Source organism: Procambarus clarkii, chromosome 45, assembly GCF_040958095.1.
Source record: "Procambarus clarkii isolate CNS0578487 chromosome 45, FALCON_Pclarkii_2.0, whole genome shotgun sequence".
In the NCBI taxonomy this organism is placed as follows: domain Eukaryota; kingdom Metazoa; phylum Arthropoda; class Malacostraca; order Decapoda; family Cambaridae; genus Procambarus; species Procambarus clarkii.
The window spans coordinates 11,414,568-11,433,903 of NC_091194.1; the positions used below are offsets into that span (position 1 = coordinate 11,414,568).

At 37.9% G+C, this 19,336-nt stretch overlaps 1 protein-coding gene across 11 annotated transcripts in view; it reads left to right on the forward strand.

Annotated features, from left to right (window-relative positions):
- Window positions 1–15,859, forward strand: part of LOC123770030 (protein bicaudal C) — a 79,898-nt gene extending 64,039 nt beyond the window's left edge. For 10 of the 11 annotated variants that reach the window (XM_045761598.2, XM_045761599.2, XM_069301416.1 and 7 more), the window contains 8 exons: window positions 60–248; window positions 3,700–3,864; window positions 4,734–4,862; window positions 8,073–8,206; window positions 8,376–8,483; window positions 11,317–11,497; window positions 12,150–12,269; window positions 13,781–15,859. In XM_045761598.2, the coding sequence (XP_045617554.1) occupies window positions 60–248; window positions 3,700–3,864; window positions 4,734–4,862; window positions 8,073–8,206; window positions 8,376–8,483; window positions 11,317–11,497; window positions 12,150–12,269; window positions 13,781–13,884 (1,130 nt within the window). In that variant the 3' untranslated portion in view covers window positions 13,885–15,859. The remainder of the gene's footprint in view (window positions 1–59; window positions 249–3,699; window positions 3,865–4,733; window positions 4,863–8,072; window positions 8,207–8,375; window positions 8,484–11,316; window positions 11,498–12,149; window positions 12,270–13,780) is intronic. The other variant, XM_069301414.1, reaches the window with a different exon arrangement.
- The last annotated feature ends 3,477 nt before the right edge of the window (window positions 15,860–19,336 follow it).

The window sequence follows — 19,336 nt, forward strand, 5'->3', positions numbered from 1 at the left end:
TTTGTTCGAGTAACTTGTGAATTGTGGATTTTCATTCGTGAATTAATTTCTTCCTACAGCTTCGTACTACTCGGCAAACTTACTTCTTCGCTCAAGCTCTTTCAACTGCAACAACAATAATAGCAACGTGCCAAATAACAACTGTATAACATCCAAACAGACTGGAGGACTTGGCATGAGTTCAGGAGTGAACCTCAACTCGCTTGTCAGTGGGTTAAGTGGCATGGCGCTCTCCAATGGTGTTGAGGGTACGGAATTATCTACAGTACTGTACCTCTGACTTCTCTGTTGACTTCTACCTCTCCCCCCCCCTCCCATCCTCATTCTTCTTGTATCGAAGAGATGTGCATTTGTCTCCAGTGTGATTAGATCTTGGTTATTAAGATTTGGTCCTTCTTTTGTCTTCACAAAATTTCATGCATACAAATCGTGCCTAATTTACAAGGAAAATACAAAATTACATGATAAAATGGTTTTGCATTGTAAAATATATTACTTTGGAAATGTAAATACAATAAATATTCAGATCATGGGCCAGAAACATGTGCTATCTGCCGGCTAATATGGTACGAGAGGACCCTGTTTACTCGAGGTTCTCGATAAACAAGAAAAGATTGACAGCCAATTGTTACCAAAATTGAAATTGTATTTATTTTTTTTAAATAGCATAAAGGTCGTTTCGTAGCATTAAGTCAGTGGAAAAGTATTGTTAATTGATGGTCTAAATTTTTTGGGGCTCTTGATTAGCTACATTGATGTTATTGCCAGCAAACCAGATTTTGTGCTTATTTATAGCAAGTTTCTTGCACCGTTTATTTGCATCCTTGTGTGTGTGTGTGTGTGTGTGTGTGTGTGTGTGTGTGTGTGTGTGTGTGTGTGTGTGTAGCTTACACAAGCACATTCGTAAAAATTAAGCTATCGCAAAGCTCTTAATGTGCTTATTATTCTACATGTACTTAATGGGCACACTTAGTCATGGTGAAAGCAACATAACATGACACACACCTTGTGTGAGTAAAGTTTTGGAATGAGTGCAAAGTGTTAGGGGGGGGGGGGTTCTTGACTTCATTTCAACTCTGTGACCTACAACTTTCACATGTTCCAGTACAAACAACATACAAGTAAATTCGTGAATTAGAACTGTCTTATTCATTGTCGATAACTTCAACTTCAATTATATCTCCAACTAGAATTTCAACTTCAGTATCCAAAAATCTAGTTTGACCGATTCTCACCATTTTTATACTATAGTGTGCACAGCTGTCTGTTCTACAATCCCCATAGAACTGATTTTTCATAAACTCTAAACGTTTGGAGTTATACAATTTTTTTTTAAATTTGCGCATATTTCAAATGCCATATTGACAAAAAAAAATTTTGGTAAACTATACTGGAGACCTATATTCTTAATATATAAAAATGAAGATTGTGCTATTCTGAGAGCATAACACCACCAAATGAACAGTTGGTGGTACTTTATATTTTTGCAGCCGATTTCAAAATCTGAAGTTTTCAATATTCAATTTTATAATTACTTTTTATTTTCTTGTTTTTCAAGTTAAATTGGTATCATTTAGACAAAGTTGGAGCATTTGCCTAGTAGATTATGCACAAAACATTTGAAAGGGTTTCAGAAAATTTTAGAAACCGAGCTCAATGTCACATCATATGACATTTTGTGCAATTTAAGGGTTAAATTATTAAATTACAACAGTGATTTGGCATGTACAGCTTTATTTGGTTCCAGGGGTTTATAACCATATGGATGAAAAAGCATATCCTGTTTTCTGTCCTACATTGTGGCTTGTTGAGCTTGTAACTGTTGCTCCTTGTTCGTGTTAAACCTGACCTTTTGAAGACGTGGTCTGGATTAATCTCCAAATTGTTCAATATTTTGTTTTGAAGAGATTGGCTCTGTCATGTCTGGTTTGTAGTGTTAGACCTGTGGCCCAAAACTTCCTGGTATAGGAGTTGACTTAGTTTAGGAATGATTTTTGTTGCCAGGTGTTGAACTTTCTCCAAAATGGAAGCTTTTCTGAAGATCTTCATGCTTAGATACAATAATCAAAGTGGAAGGTGCACCAGAGACTTGTACAGTTGATTAACTACATTCTTTTTCCCCGGAATCAAAGTTACATCCGACTTGATGTCTGGATTCTTGGCCTCTGCATATTCCCACAGTACACCAACTTTATTTGCTAGCCTTCTGGCTTGTGTCAACTGGAGATTCAACCTTGCTTCCTTGTCTTAGACATTTACCTCTTGTATGATGTGGGGAAGATACGAGAACATTTAAAGTGGTACATGATTTCGCAATTAATAGTAAGCCAAAGTAGTGGTGGGGGGGGGGGGTGATTCAGATAAGTATTAAGTTTTAGTCTTTAATGTTTTTCCTGCCCGAAACGCTTTGCGTAATAGTGGCTTTAGGCATTGTATGTACTAGCTCTATCTATAAATCTATCCATTTTTTGTAAAACCTCTTGTATGTATGTACCTTACCTGAATAAACACTTATATATTTTATTATTAAAAGTCTGGTAAAATGTGTAAAATCGTATTATACACAAGTTGGTTTCCATTGTCAAGAACAGGTAGTCCGTTAGGCTTGGGGAATTGTTCACTGTAGTCACCCAGGCAGCGTTAATTCATAATTAATAATTCATTGTATCGGGACAGGCAGTTATTATTATTATTATTATTATTATTATTATTATTATTATTATTATTATAATTTATTTGCGATAGGGTACAATGGGTTGGTGAGATTAAATAAAATTGGTATTTTTACATTCCTGCAAAGCCACCAACACGAATTGCATTTCAGGTAGTTCCTTAATCTAACATATTGGGGGTAAGATGGAAACGTACATTGTAGCAAGGTTTTATATCGACAAATAACTGCAATATACATTGACAGATAATTGCACTAATAGGATACATGTCTTGAGTACTAATATTGGGTAAGTGGGTAGTACAAGATACGGTGTGACCTTGAAGCACAAGGCAGGAATCTATGAGGATGAAATTAGGTACTTTTTGGTTTTACTTTTGAAGTTATACATACACAAGTTTATACAGATGGTACATGTTGGGCTTGTATTGAAATGTTAAACCAAATCACTATTGCAAGTTATGCTCAAAATCCTATGTAAATAGTGGCCTTATAGAATATACAAATACTGTGCCTACAAAGTATCCATTGTAATTGATCAATTTCATAAAAACATTATGGAATTATTTGTGTGGCAGGGAAGTGGTGGGAGAGTAATATTTAAAGATTGTGCAGCGGTTCAAATTATTGTCCAATCCATCTCTAGATTGAGCTGTTTTTGATCAACCAAAATGTAATGCATGTGAAATTTACATCAAATACTACCTGTAGTTTTTGTTTGATGAAGGTTTAACTATAATTTGTGAAAAGAATCTGGCATGTTTTTTACTTTTACTCGCTTCAGCCTATCCAAAGTTTATATTCAAAATGTCTCCTTCCTGCCTTCCATTCTACTCCCTAACCTTCCCAAGCTCCAAAAATAAATGACACTGCACTAGATCATAAACCAACCCACCCCCCCAATTGCTCACAATCTTAGGTTGGTCCCATTCCTAATGGTATTTGGTTAAATAAATCAGGGATTAGATTAAGGGGGGGGGGGATTAATTTTTAAGGCTCCATTATTTTTGTCTATGTCCATTTTGCAGATGCTTCATGTGGAACAAGCAGTAACAGTGGGAGTTCTCTATCATCCCCAGCACCGTCTCCGCGTGACGCATCTCCAGACCAGATCATTAATGGCCATATGTCTTCCACGTCACACCAGAGTCAGTATGCCGATGCAGAATCGGCTACCACTAATGGAATGAATGGTAAACAAACTGCAATTATTTTAATAAAAATAATGGGGTAGAATTGTCGTGGGTTAATAAAGGTCATTAGTGGCATAGAATTATCATATATTGAAAGGTTTTTAAGTCATTAGTTGGTTTAGACTACCAAATAAGATAAATTTAATTTGCAAGTTGTATTCAATAGTACACTATTAACTTTTTAATTAAATAGGTTTCCAAACCTTCAAGTTTTGGGGCATTTTTTTAAGAACTTGCCTGAATCTGAACATGAAATGTCTGAAATTATTTTTGTCTTGGTAAACCCAACATTTTAGGATTCTAATGCCTAAATTGGTTAAGTTTTCCTATTACCATTTAGTTAATGGATGAAGAAAAGTTTGCATTTAGGAACTCGCTTTAAGGTTTGGGAAACTAGGTGTTGTGTAGATTAACTTTCATTGGCAATGACAGTCGATGAATGTCTGAATTCATAACGATTGGATTACAACCACCGAGAACTGGAGACGAGTCTCTGCCAGTCAAGCCTGGGTGTGAAGGGAGTGAGTCAATTTGCAACTAAGGTGTTCATATTTTAGGTGTGGTGAATGGTGGTGCTTGAGTGCAATCCATCTTCAAAACTAAGGCTCAAATCAATTATATGCAGTAGTCATTATCTTTTGAGATAATTTTAACAGGCTTCATCATCAGTTGGTAGTTGTCTAAAGCTTCTTCAATTTGAGCATATCAAATTGTACTTCTCGAAATGATGTACACTTCCGGCATCTCGCTGTACAGCCGAAGGGTTAAAGATTGTTCATTTCCTAATACAGTGAGAGGCTGTTCTTGATAGAAATAAAAAAAGATTATTTGTTGACACCAGTTTACAGTATGCTGTTTGTTTTTTCCAGCAATATCTGCATTGCTGACAGATATTGATAGACGAGCTCCTGGGTGTGAGAAGAAGCGTATTGAGATGGCTGCTCAAAAAATGACCTCGCTCTCAGACTACAGTTCAAAGAAAGTCCAGGCAGCTAAAGGTTGTATTATATATGTATATAGTGTATATATGTGTATATATATGTATATATGTATCTATACATACTGATACACTAATGTATCTATAAAATGTATGTATATGTAGTATAGTACATACTATGGCTTATATCTGTTGATCCACCCCAAGATGTGGTGTGTAGTGAGGCAGGATCACACACTGGCACTAGCACCATAGGTAATAGGTTCTGGGGAGTTATTAGAGATCATTTAATTAAGCCCTGAGTACCCAATAGAAGTTCATTCTTTAAAAACGTCCAAGACCTTCTTAACCCTCGGCATCAGTGACGACTATAAAAGGAAGGCCCATACAAATTACCAGTAGTGTTTTTGAGTACCTGTTAAAAACTGGAACTAAATGCACATGCCTTTTGGGTCCTGTGACCCAAGCCACCTTGTATGTTAAGGAACATACAAGGTGACTTGGGAGCAACCCCATCTGCCATGGGGCTGTTCCCCCATGGCAGATGGGGACACGGTTTCGGTAAAATGTGACTATATTTCACTGTTCTTGCTTTATGAATGGTTGGCGTAAGGCTTGACTCGTCAACCTTGACAAGTGAGGTTTTATGAAAATTGAGTGGTCCAAAGTTTTCTGTGCTGTGAATTTCAGGAGTTCAGATGGTGCATAATAGTTGCCAAATTCTGTACATGTTACCTCGTATACATGTATACAGTGCAACCTGAAACAAAATCTAAATATTAAAAATCCAAAATAAATTGTCTACTGGAACAATTTTGGTACGTTTGGAACAGATTTGACCTTTCAAATGTGTAGGAAGTCTGGACAGACTTGGCATAATTAATAATAATGTCTTCAGTAGTAAATTTTTTAGAAACTTGTTTGGTTAATGTTCATGCACACTTCTGTTTTTTTTTTTTTTTTTTTTTTTTTTTTTTTTTTTTTTTTTTTTTTTTTTTTTTTTTTTTAAGTACCCCTGTATTGTTTCTAGAACAGAACAGTATAAACTCTGGAGCAAAAGCCAGAGTGAAATACTTTTAGGGGGTGACGCTGTCTTGTACACCCAACAGACCAGGGCTAAGCAAATGCAAGTCAGCCGTGTAATGTGTTGTATGCAAGTGTGACTTCAAGGAGGTAACAAGAGGCAATGTGTTTGTATTCACTTAGTTGTGCTTGCAGGGGTTTGAGCTCTGGCTCTTTGGTCTTTGTGTTCATTGGGTCGGGACAGACTGATTAGTCTCCCCCAAGTGCTAGAGTACATCATGAAGCACACGACTCTTGATTTTGTGTAGTTCTGAATTCCTCTAGCCACAAAAGTAATCAAACACTAAAAACTTAATATACAGTGTAATGAATTTACCTGAATTTACATAACTTATTACTGTACCTGTACTGCCAAATAATTTGTTGAAAGCAGTTTAGTGGGTGAATGGCTCATGTTCATGTGCTGAATGACAGTGTTTTATCCCTTTGTGTACATATGAAGGGTTGAGGCATGAGAATTTAATATTAGGAAGAATACAGTTTACTTACTTTTGGACAGAAAACCTGTTAGGCTTTTGGACTTTCCCAGTACAAGCTCACAACAGTTCACCAACTCCCAGGTACCCAGTTAGTGTTAGGTAAACGGAGGTGTCAGGCATGCGTAAGTGTCCAAACGTCTTGCCTTTTCTAGGAATTGTAACCTTGCCCACTCAGTTGTGAGCAAACTGAACAAGCCACTGCACTTCAGGTCACCTCCAAAGAAACAAATGTATAAACATAATTACACACCTAAGTGCAAGATTTGGCTAATGGGTAATTACAGTATATAAGTGTAGTTACAGGCTGAAAGCTATGCTCATGGTATCCCATCTTCCTAGTTTTGTCATACAACACCTTAAAAGTATTGACCGTTTTGGACCCTTCCACCTTCTCACTTATTACAAACATTTCCACTGCAAAAGTGAATTTTCTAATACTTTTTGGCAGCAGTATTTAATTAGCCTAAACACGACCTCTTGTTCTTGAAGTTCCAGGTCTCTAGAATTAATCAATTTTGTTGATTCCCTTTAATATTTTATATGTAGTGATCATACTCTGCTGAAATACTGCCTTTCTTGAAGATAAGCATGATATTTGTATATTTTCAATTATACAAATACTGTAACACTTATTGGTGTACATTGTGATTAGGCATTTCAATGATAGTAGACCAATTTTATCTGCTCATTTCCTTTGATATTGGGTAAAATTCCATCCACATGTGGATCTCTTAATTCTTTAAATTTGATGATGCCCTCCTCTTTCCCATAATTGGGGATTCCTCAGCCCATTCTCTTCTGCTTCATAACATAATAATGTGTGTGGGTGTAGGGATGTTGTCCAATCTTTCTAATGTGAACACTGATGCAAAGTATTCATTCAGTTGCTGCATTTGTCATTTATAGATGCTGATCCCCCGAAATGTTCAACCGGTGGTTGGTCTCATCTTTCAAGGGTTTTTCTTCTTGTATAAGCATAAAGGAATTTTTGCTTTGATATTTTGTGCAGGATTTATTTATTTTTCTTTAGGCTGACTTGATTCCCAGATAGCTATATTCAATTTTTTTTCTCTCCTTTAAGCTTTAATAATTTAATTTTGTGTGCTTGAAAATACAAAGTTTAATCAAATATATTCATTTATGAGATTTGACCTTGTTATAAAATATTGCTCAGGAATTTTGGAAGCTACTTTAAAATATATTTTTTAAAAAGTTCATCAAACTTGTGGTCTCAAAATTAGTGTCTTGAGTACTTGGTCAATATTTTATACAATGGTGGCCATTGCATAAAATCTTGAAACTGGATTTTAAACCAGTATAGTATATCAGTAAGAGCAGCAACTAGGGCTGGTGCATGGACCTAGTGGTTTAATTTCAAACAAGAATTTTAGATTCATGAACGACTGTGGTAAATACTGGTTTGGCAAGTGTTCTGTGTACGGAACAAATTATAATTTACTGTGGGGTAACAAATTTCTGGGAAACATAACTGGGGGGGGGGTTGCTAGATTTTGAGGTGGTCAGTCATCAATGAATAAATATAGGTGGATATAAATAGCAGTCTTGCAAAGGCCAGTAGGCTTTCTGCTATTTCTATATTCTTGTTATGAGATGCTTCCAACCATTTTTTTTTTTTTTTTTTTTTTTTTTTTTTTTATGCCTTTAGGAACATCATTAATTTTTTACCAAATGCTAATTATGTCCAACAGCCATGAAAGAGCAAGTAGACTCGAGTCCTCGTACTCCAACGTCAAGTTGGTCAGGCTATGGATTCAGTAAAAGTATGCCAGGCTTCATGATTCGACAGAAGATGCAGGAAAATAGACTCTTGAAGACTAATCAGGTGATAAAATATTTCCTTTTTGTATTTAATTTTGTGTTGCTTTTAAATAATTTCCATTATGTACACTACAAAAGTTGTTAAAAGCATTATATTTCATAATGAAAATTTTATTTTATTAGTTCTGTGGCATTTGTAATGGCAGTAGTGTATAGACAGTTTATTTCCATAGGGAGGGCTGGAGGGTTGGGAGGAGTGGCAGCAGCAGGAGGCTGGAGCCGGGGACTTTTCGTCCAGCCAAGCAATGTCTAGTCTACATTATCCATCTCGTATGACGCAGGTAAACACAGTTGGTTTGCATCCAATATGTATACTGTATATTGAATCCATATGCATAGTAAATATGGTTTCCCATACTCTGGGAGATAACTTTTTTTTTTTTTTTTTTTTTTTTTTTTTTTTATGATTCCCTAGCGGGGGGAAAAAGAGAACAGATGCATCTTGTGTAAGGAGACTTGTCTAACCATGTCATGTTACACGGGTATCAAACTTTGGATCATTCAGTTGTGCCAATTATGAAGAAGGTATTAAGCTTTCATTTGCCTTTTTGTATTTGAAAGTACAGTGTTGGTGTGTTAGGATCTTGAATGGAAAATTTGTATAGTTTTTCCATTTGTCCCCTTGTCTGTCCCTCGTGCTCTTGTGTACACAATATCTGAAGATTGGCAGCCAGCTGGAAAGATGATAATCCAACGTAATAGTTGGAACAAAAAAATATTACATTTTGGTTCAGAATTGGAAATGGGGCATTAGTCAACTATTAAGTTTTAGTCTTTAGGGTTTTTTCCCCACACCTTCCCCAAAATGCAATGCATATTAGTGGCTTTAGGCATTGTATGTATTGGCTCGAAATCCAATATTGTTTGTAACTCGTCTTGTATGTATGTACTTTCAATTTGATTTGATTTTAACTTCGTTGGTCATGGTTCAGAATTAAAATGGGCTTTTGCAGCTCTTTATTTTTATGTAATTGTGTATTTTAAGGCTGCCTCTTAGCAAAAGACTTACACTCATGGTATGAAAACTCTCTATGAATGCTATAGTTGACAACTCGCTCTATTGCACAATGACTCGCAAGAACATGAAGCCATGAATGAATAAATAGAAGTTAGTGACTTTGCAAGAATGTACCACTTAATCCCAAATGTGTACTTTCACAATCCATTGTACCTTTTGTGTATGTAATTACCGTACCTAAGTGTAGCTACAGGACGAGAGCTATGCTTGTGGTGTGCCTTATCCTAGCACTGTCATACAGTGCTTTGAAACCACTGATTATTTTGGCCTCCACAATCTTCTTGCTAAACTTGTTCCAACTGTCTACGACTGTCTGCAAAAGTGAATTTTCTTGTATTCCTGGGTGGAAGGTGGGGGGGGGGGGCTGGATGGATGGATGGTGGGATGAACCTCTATCCTTCAAACTGCACCCTCCCCACTACCTCCATCCCCCATCCCTGCTGCCTCCATCCCCCATCCCTGCTGCCTCCATCCCCCATCCCTGCTGCCTCCATCCCCCATCCCTGCTGCCTCCATCCCCCATCCCTGCTGCCTCCATCCCCCATCCCTGCTGCCTCCATCCCCCATCCCTGCTGCCTCCATCCCCCATCCCTGCTACCTCCATCCCCCATCCCTGCTACCTCCATCCCCCATCCCTGCTACCTCCATCCCCCATCCCTGCTACCTCCATCCCCCATCCCAAAACTGGACCCTTTCCACATCCCAGAATGTGGAATGACCTTCCCAACCATGTTAAAGACTGTACCTCTCTCAACCAGTTTAAGATAAAAACTAAGCACTACCTAATTAACTCCTGTAACCTACCTTACCCCTATATTGTCAACCCATGTCTGTTATTTTTAAACAATGCTGTTCGTTGACCAAATTGTATTTATGCTGTTTTTCTGCCATGGTTTCCCCCTTTATTTTTATATTTTCTAAACACATTTTATACTTTAATCTCAATTAGTATTAAGTTTTAGTCTTTAGTGTTTTTCCTGCCCGAAACGCTTTGCGTAATAGTGGCTTTAGTTATTGTATGTACTAGCTCTATCTATAAATCTATCAATTTTTGTATTACCTCTTGTATGTATGTACTTTACCTGAATAAACATTTATTTATTTATATTTATTTATCAATAATTATATGTTAGATCAAGGACCTGCCTAAAATGCTATGCAGATTAGCGACTTCAAGAATGTAAAAACAGTAATGTTATGTACACGCAAACCCAGTGTACTTTCTTCTGTGTATATATAAATAACTAAAAGTAAATAACTGATGGTCTCCATGTTTGGATACAATAATCCAAGTGGGAGTGCACCAGAGATTTGTGCAGTTAAACAGTTGCCACCTTTTCCAGTCAAAGATTTGCTCGATTACATATATATTCACAGACTATAACATTGAGTATACCCGATGTGATTGGGGAAGTGCAGGATGGATTCCGTTGTAAAGGCTCGATATATTTTTCTTATTACTGATGAGAACTAACTAGTATTACACATGTTCTCCATTAGCAAACTCATTTGATGGTAGTACTGTACTTCCAATATGCAGCAAGTTCTTCCACAACATTGGGGTTGTTCTAAAGGAAAACCTTATGGAACGAACATGCTATCAAGGGATGATCTTTGAAAAGTAGCAGTTGTAGAATGTTAAGAGATGGGTACCTCAAGGTAAGGTATGGGACATGATGCAATAAGGTAACCCAAAAAGTTCATTAACACACAAATGTGATAACTTGTATTGCATGTTGTGCATATACTAGTTTGTGTATTCTTGTTTATCATGGTCATAGTTACACGAACCATTCTCTAAGACTAGGTGCTGCACGAAGGTCTATTGCACCATAATTTCTAGGTAGTAAAGGTAATATGAAATTTATAACATTGAGTGGCATGTCATGGGTAATGATTTTTTGGTATGCAAACAGACAAAATAAGAATTTTAATGGGAAACTTTGGTTTTCATTTACTTTTCAAAATGCCATACATAAACCTTTACTAATTGTTACGAAACCATAAAAGTTAAACATATTATTAGACAATTTGTTGTGTATTTATTTTGTTCTGAAGCACATTTATAAAATGCACTACTGTATATCCCTTCACAGCTTGGCCAAACTTCACTTGGCACTAGTGATAACTTGATGGTGCAACGACAGCCTTTTAGCCTTTCATCCAGTAATTATATGGATTGCGTGCTACCTCGACCCAGAGAGAGTGCCTGTCACACCAGTCAGCAGTCGGATATCACATCCGTACTGACGGATCTAAAATTAGAGCAGTATATTGGTGAGTGTGTAATATTGTGCATTCAGCTGTGGAAATTGTACTCATGATAAAGGTTTGGAATGGACCAAAACTGTTAGTTTTGTTTAATTCCATGTATGGGTTGGGCTATTTAAGCAGTGTTAGTGATATTTTCTTTTGCATGTTTGTGTGTACCACCAACATTGCAGTCTCCGTGGTGTAGTGGTAAGACACTCGCCTGGCGTTCCGCGAGCGCTATGTCATGGGTTCGTATCCTGGCCGGGGAGGATTTACTGGGCGCAATTCCTTAACTGTAGCCTCTGTTTAACGCAACAGTAAAATGTGTACTTGGATGAAAAAACGATTCTTCGCGGCAGGGGATCGTATTCCAGGGACCATAGGATTAAGGACTTGCCCGAAACGCTACGCGTACTAGTGGCTGTACAAGAATGTAACAACTCTTGTATATATCTCCAAAAAAAAAAAAAAAAAAAAAAAAAAAAAACATTGCAATATTGCTACTGATTTCTGTTACACTCTTCTGCAATGTATATAATGTTTGTAAAGATGTCGGTCAGTTTTCAAAATGATTTTCCAAAATATTTTATTTTTTATTCAAGAGGTAGACAAAGTAACAGCTATTAAATTTGACAATGGATGACTGCCTTTCCTTATCTGCATTTAATTCTTTCAGATGTATTTGTGGCCCAAGAAGTTGATATAAATATGTTCGTGTCACTCAATGACACAGACCTGAAAGAGCTTGGCATACAGATATTTGGACACCGCAGGAAGATACTCATGGCTATAAGAGGTCAGTCATAAAGTACTGAATTTGTTGTATTTGTTTGTGAGAGTAGAGTACACTAAGATTTTAACTGGCATGTGTTAGAGATTTAATAATTTGTATCTGTGCTTAGCAATTTCCCACACGTGTTAATTTTAAATTTTTAAAGTTTTCATTGGAATTCCTATTTAAAGAAATGGTGACAGCTGCCAGTTACCCAGGCAGTCATGTCTGTTCTGCACTGTTCCATGTACTTTATGCTATTATTAGAAGCTTAAATCTAATATAGCATTCAGTATTACCCACAAAATTTAACTACCCCGGTAGTTATTACTCGTGCAGATGAAGTCACAATAACGTGGCTGAAAAAAAAAAGTTGACCAAACCACACACTAGAAAGTGAAGAGAATACGACATTTTGGTCCATCCTGGACCATTGACCAGGCAACCAGTCACAATTGACTTGATAATGGTCCAGGATGGACCAAAACGTCGTCGTCTCTTCACTTTCTACTGTGTGGTTTGGTCAACATTTTACTACTAGTTTTCTTCGTCAAAATATTGAGTGTAGTTATTGGCTATCAAATATACAAATACTGTGCCTACTAAGCACAGTAATCCAGTTCTGGTTTTATCAATAAAACATTAGTACATATTATGTATACAGGTATACTCAATTTGCTTTCTATGTTAATGGTTAGACAATGAAATAAAGCTACTTGCATATACTCCATGCAGTTAGGTTGTGTTGGCCTTTGGACCTTGCAGTGTCTCATTATTCATCCTCAACACAATCGTGACAGTACAGTGCTGCTGTTCTTGTCGCATATCCGTTTTTGGAAATGGGTGGGATTTGTAGAATTTAGAACTAGGTTAGGTTCATTCTATTAGAATTAGATCTTTTGTTTCAATTCAATTATATTTACAGTACATTTGTTGTACATGGCATTTATACTGGTGAGAGGGCTTGTGTTTAAAGTAAATATGTAATTAAGCTGTGTGTTCCTTCTGCCTTGTAACATTTGTTAATCCTACTCATTGATAAATACCATATTAATTTTAAAGCATTTAAATTTGTTAGCATGGTAAATTGATTTTCCAGTCTCGTTTAATTTCCATACTGTATTTTCCATCTGTTAGGGTTGGGTGGTGTTTGACACATTGCCTCTCTAAATGCACCATAATAATTCTTGTCTTTCCTTGGGATACAGTTTCCTTTCTATGCAGCTCTACCACCTTCATTATTTAATCATTATTTAGAACTGTTCTAAGTTTCTAAATACCAACAATAAATATTTAAAGCCTTTAACATTTTTACATTACCATCCATTTGAGTCCTTCGGCTTACTGTGATCGTCTAATAACGTGTAAAAACCCCCGTTCACCTGTACCATTTTATAAACCACCACCACATTATTATTATTATAAATTGTTATACAGTACAATGTTGATTAACTGGATTTACATTGTCTGGCAAGGCACGAGTTAGATCATATATTTGAGTATAATTATAGGTAAATTCTCTTATTACCCTCCAGATCTGTCTACTAAAAAGCCCTTCTTCTTTGGGGGAGTTGGGGCCGTAAAGAGTGGAGTAGACCGTACTTCTGCCATACGAGAGACTACGTCAACGTGGGAATAATGTAAGGGAGACGGGGAATGACGTGAGGAAGGATTACATAGAGTAGCTGTTTGACTACTGAAATAATGCTGTGTGTAATGAGTTGACGGACTGCGAGTGTGGTGTGCTATGACTGATATCGTGTACTTGATTAAATTTCATATAAAGTTAATGTTGACCAATTAATGTTATATAACTGGAGGAGTAGTTCTTATTGTCCCTGATTATTTGGTTCTCTTTGTTAAAAAAATATGAATTGCTAACCCTTTTGTAGTTAGGGGTGTGTTTATTTTTTAATAGCAACTAGTAAAAACTAGCAGTTTTAAAAGTAAATTACACCTAAAGTTCTGCCTTTTGCAGTTTCTAATAGTTATTTAAAACAAAACAAATCCCCTGACACTTAACAGCAAATTTTGACATCTTTTGATTCTTTCCATTCAGGGAATTTTTCAAGCAATGGGATTTTTTTTTTTTTAATACGGCCAAAATATTAGCATATTAACATTTGTAAATTAGTGCTTAAGAATTCCATGTTTATCAATTATGGCACTAGTTGCAACATTTGTTTGATATTTGGTTGGTAATGTACGAAAGCCATTCACCATTGATTTTTGTCTTCTGTGAGCACTAGATGCCTCCGACAACCCAGAATCATGGACTAGTGGTCAGCTTGTATGTTAAAGTAAACTGTATAGATTTAATTTATCTTCTTTCATCTGGGGAGAAAAGAAAGCTAAAATATGTTTTGTAATGCATTTTTTTTATTTTTTTTTTTATTTTTTTGCTGACACTAATGCTGTGCATCTGTTAAGCTTCTTGTATTTGTCTTGACATACTATAAGTCACTTGATTTTTGCTGAAACTATGACTGTATTTCAGCCATGTAACTTAAGACCAGAATTAGCTATGACTGCTTGACGTGCAGCTGCTGCACATGATGTACGCAAGTACTCTGTTTCAGAGTGGAAGTACAAATGTTACACAGGTTTTTCAGAGTTACGCTATTGGTTACTCAGACTTAATGGCATCAGCATGCTGGACTGAAATTACCCAATAGGTAAAATGGCGCTCTCAAATTGAAGTGTTGTGTCTTGACCAAATGATGACTTATTACTGGCCAATAGTGCCCACTGTGCATCATGTTTCCTTGTGCAAGGTGCTGTAGTTACTATTGCATTTTATGTGTTCTATTTTTATATATTGAAAGTATGTTGTTTGTATGATAACAGTTTCTGACCAGGTTGGTTATTATGTAAATTTGCATGAGTCCTTTGGATTAAAATGAGGTTAAAGCAGAATATTACATTTTCAGTTTAGTGGACACTAAAATGGCAAGAGATATCTGGAGAAAGCAGAAGTGTGCATGCATCCTTGCATCCTTCTGTAGCTTTCAACACAATGCCATGTGTCTGTTTCGTTCATTTGTTCTCTGCTTACTCCAATAGATTTTGACTGACCGAGCTCTAGTTCTGCCATGGATCGTGTGGCCCCATGATAGATTTGTTTTACAATTTTAAGGTCATTCCATAAATGTACAGAAAGTGCCTTGATGCAGTGTTCATGTGGAATGTAATTGTGATATTAACTATAGGTAATGTTTTACAATTCAGGGTGATACCCCCAAGGTTAGTTCATTATTTTTATACCATCATAGTGCTGTAAAATGGAAAATGCAGCAATTTGAAAAAAAAGTATGCATGTATTTTTTTCTAATCTTGTTATCTTTCGAAAAGTGGTCATTCCTGTTTGATTTTAAATTTTTTTTCTTTTTTTTTTTTTAGCATTCCAAGTTTTAGTTGTGTCCGGGTTTTACAGGTGATCTCGCTTTTCCCTTGAAAAATTTAGTTGTGTTTCTAATATAAAAATATCCAAAACTAAGTATCTAGTATGCTCTTATTTTAATAAAGATTTTTGAAATTTAGGATTTCTAAAGAAATCAGAATTTTCAATTTATTTACCGATTTTGTTTAGTTTGAATAAAGATTATCTAAATTTACCTTGTCTTTTGATGGCCATTCTTCAATAACAGAGGAAGCTGTATGAAGTTGAAGAACATGCTAATGTAACTTATGAATGTTCAGTACTGGAGGACAGATTCTGCACTGGAGCATGTGGCTTTTAATATTTAAATGTACATGATTCTTGTTTCTGGAGCTGCTATGTGGGCTTCAACAAGAAATTTAAGCTTGTATCAGGAAGGTCCCGGTAGTACAGTTGGGTTCATTCTCGATGCACACTCGAGAATTCCGGGTTCAACTCTTGCCCAACAAATAGTTTGGCACATTTCTTTTCATCTAATGCACCTGTTCACCTAGCAGTGAGTAGGTACTCAGAAGTTGGTCAGCTTCTGGGGTTGCATCCTGGGCGTGGTAAGTAATTCGACCTTGAGGGGGAACCTCAATATTAGCCTAATGCGTATGAATACACTCTGGCTGCTTGTCCCCCTGACACAATGAATTATTTTTTTCCACTATCCAGCCCCACTGGGGCATAACAGCCGAGTGAACAGCGCTTCGGATTCGTAGTCCTGAAGTTTCGGGTTCGATCCCCGGCGGAGGCGGAAATAAATGGGCAGAGTTTCTTTCACCCTGATGCTCCTGGAACAAAAAGGAGGACCGGGCCACAGGGACGCTTAGCCCCGAAATCATCCCGAGATAACCTTAAAATCATCCAGTGGAGCTTGTCGGTGTACCCAATTGAACACAGCATGGTATGGATGCCCTGCATATTCATCAACTTCCAATTTTCCAGTCTTAACATTATTGAGGCCACTAATGTTAGTATAGTCTTCTGGTAAATTATTTTCAATAATTGCTTGTGTTCAATATACAGTATGAATATTCCGATTCTTCTAAAACCTTTAGAGTGGAAGCTAGTGTTTTATCCCTTTGTGATAAGGAATCGGTATTTTTGGTGAAAGACTACTGCCAACCACTCAAATTTACTAATTACCAATATTAGTTTTAACTAGTGCCACTTACGGATTTGACACAAGTAGTAATTATCGACTTTTTACTGTTAAAATTCACGTTCATAAATTTCACAAGATTATCAAAACCCGACCCCTGAGTAACTACTTACTGCTAGTTGAACAGATGCATTAAGTGAAAGGAAATGTATCCAACCATTTGTCCCACGTCTGATTCGAACCCGGAATTCTAGTGTGCGCGTCGAGAACGAACCAGACTGTACTACCGGGACCCGTAATATTCACACAGGCTGCCTGTCCCTAAGAAAATAATTTGTATGTTTTGTTTATGGGAAATTACTCTTGAATATATACAGAATGTGACCGTTAATGACACAAGTCTACTAACAAGTGCCTATATTTACTGTTAGGTGACCTATCGACTCCTAACCCTACTGACCCATACACTTTAACCCCCCCCCCTTCCCTACCCTAATTTGCCTCATAGCCCCGACCCACGCCAGCTGGAGGCTCGCCACCCATGGCGTGTGCACCACGAGACGAACCAGTGTAAGCTTGTGCCAAGAGAGACGTGCGCGTGCTCACCTGCAGCATGATGCAAGGCTCCCCTCCCTTCCCCTCTCTCCCCCTCCCTCCCTCCCTCTCTCCCCCTCCCTCCCCCTCCCTCCCCCTCTCTCCCTCCCCCTCCCTCCCCCTCCCTCCCCCTCCCTCCCCCTCCCTCCCCCTCCCTCTCCCTCCCTCTTGTCAATACCCTCCCCCACCCCTTAACTCCCGTGTACCCTCTCACCCCTTGGCCCCCCACAGTCACCCTGGGGAGGGTGTAAGGAGGCAGAAGGGGGGGGGGGGGGGGGCTCACGGACTAGGCTATATTGCATCATTTTATTTTGATTTTTGGATGATTGCCCTCCCCCCCCCCCCCCCCCCGCCCACAGTCATTCACTCACGGTAAGAGGTCGGCGTCAGCCATTTCAGAGCGTTACATGACTATGCAGTCCGTCCTCTCCTGTTGTCACAACGTCTCGTTCTTGCTCGCGCGAGTGCGCGCAAATACATAATTGTACTATGAATTGGCCGAACCTAACCTAGGACCTACGCATAGAAAACACTCCGTCAATGTTGGGAGCTGCAACAAACGCTAATACTACAACACGAGCCTAGCTCTCGTCTTGTAACTACATTTTGATAATATTTCCTCTCGCTCTCTCCCTCACCTGTCCAGTGGAGGAGTACGTTATGGAGAGGGTTTTCATTTTAATGTCAGCTGAGTAAAGTCCTAGCAATCTCTGTGGATAGTGTGAGGTATAGTGGCGGGCTTAACCCAGCTAGTTGGGGTCCTGGTGATCACCAATGGCCGCCCGTACAGCCATAGTACCATAGTCGGCTATTCACACAGAAAACCATTACTAACAGTTGTAACCCGAATTATAATTATAACCCAATGATGGATGGCTCGAGTCCTCTGGTGTGGTGGGAAGTGCGGGTGTAGACATCTAAAATCCTTGGTGAATCGGATACCTTTGATATAGCTCGCCTTGTGTCCTTTCGGTCTCCTATTGGCACTTTCCTAACCCCTCTTCCATGTGCTATATAGTCGTAATGGCTTGGCGCTTCCCCCTTCCTATTGGCACTCCTGAGCGGTAGTTACCACCTTGTAACTTGTATAACACCTACCTAGTGCGTGTTACAGTCTTCCCGGTTTGGCGCCTCAATAATAACTTGTTGGGGGAGACGATGGTCAGTATATAGACTTGTATATATATTTTTTCTGTTTAACTGAACATTTTAACTATATCAACATCTTAAACGAACAAATATTGTTGAAGGCTTACGTGTTTTTGTGAATATATGTCTTTTTGGAAGGTTATTGAGGTCTATCAACTTCTGGAGGATTATTTAGGCTTATCAGCCTCTTAGACTATTAAAGCCACCAAATTAACTTTATGTCCAAAGAGCAAGTATAAGTTTGCCTTGCTCCTAGTCCAGGACTTGAGAAAACTGGACTAGGTATAGTCCAGTTTGAGTACACACACATAAGAGACACACACCTCTAGGCGTATACTCTAGGTGTATCATGATAGTTAACACAGTTTAATTAATTTATTATGCACCCTATAACCATCTTGTGGGCGGTAGAGGAAAGGGTTACAGAGGCACATAATGGGCTCAGGGACTGAACCCCACAATTCATTTAGCTAAACAAGTTACCATCTTGATGAGCTGGTTACAAAATTCAGTACAAGTCGTCACATCAACAATGGGCTGGAGACCGACCACAATTACAATTTCTAAATTAAGCAACTGACATGTGTGGAGAGCCTAGTGTCACAATTGATATGTTTGTCCTTCACACCGCCCCCCATCCAGTGGGCAGCGGTGGGTAGGTTACAGTCACTTAGTTGCTGCCTACATTTAGCAAATAATTTTGAATGAAATATTTACACATCTCTAGAACATTTGTTATAGAATTCTCTGAATTCACGTATCTTTTCGCACTCCATCACATAGTGACGGAGGGTGTGCGAATAATTTTGAGATTACATTTGG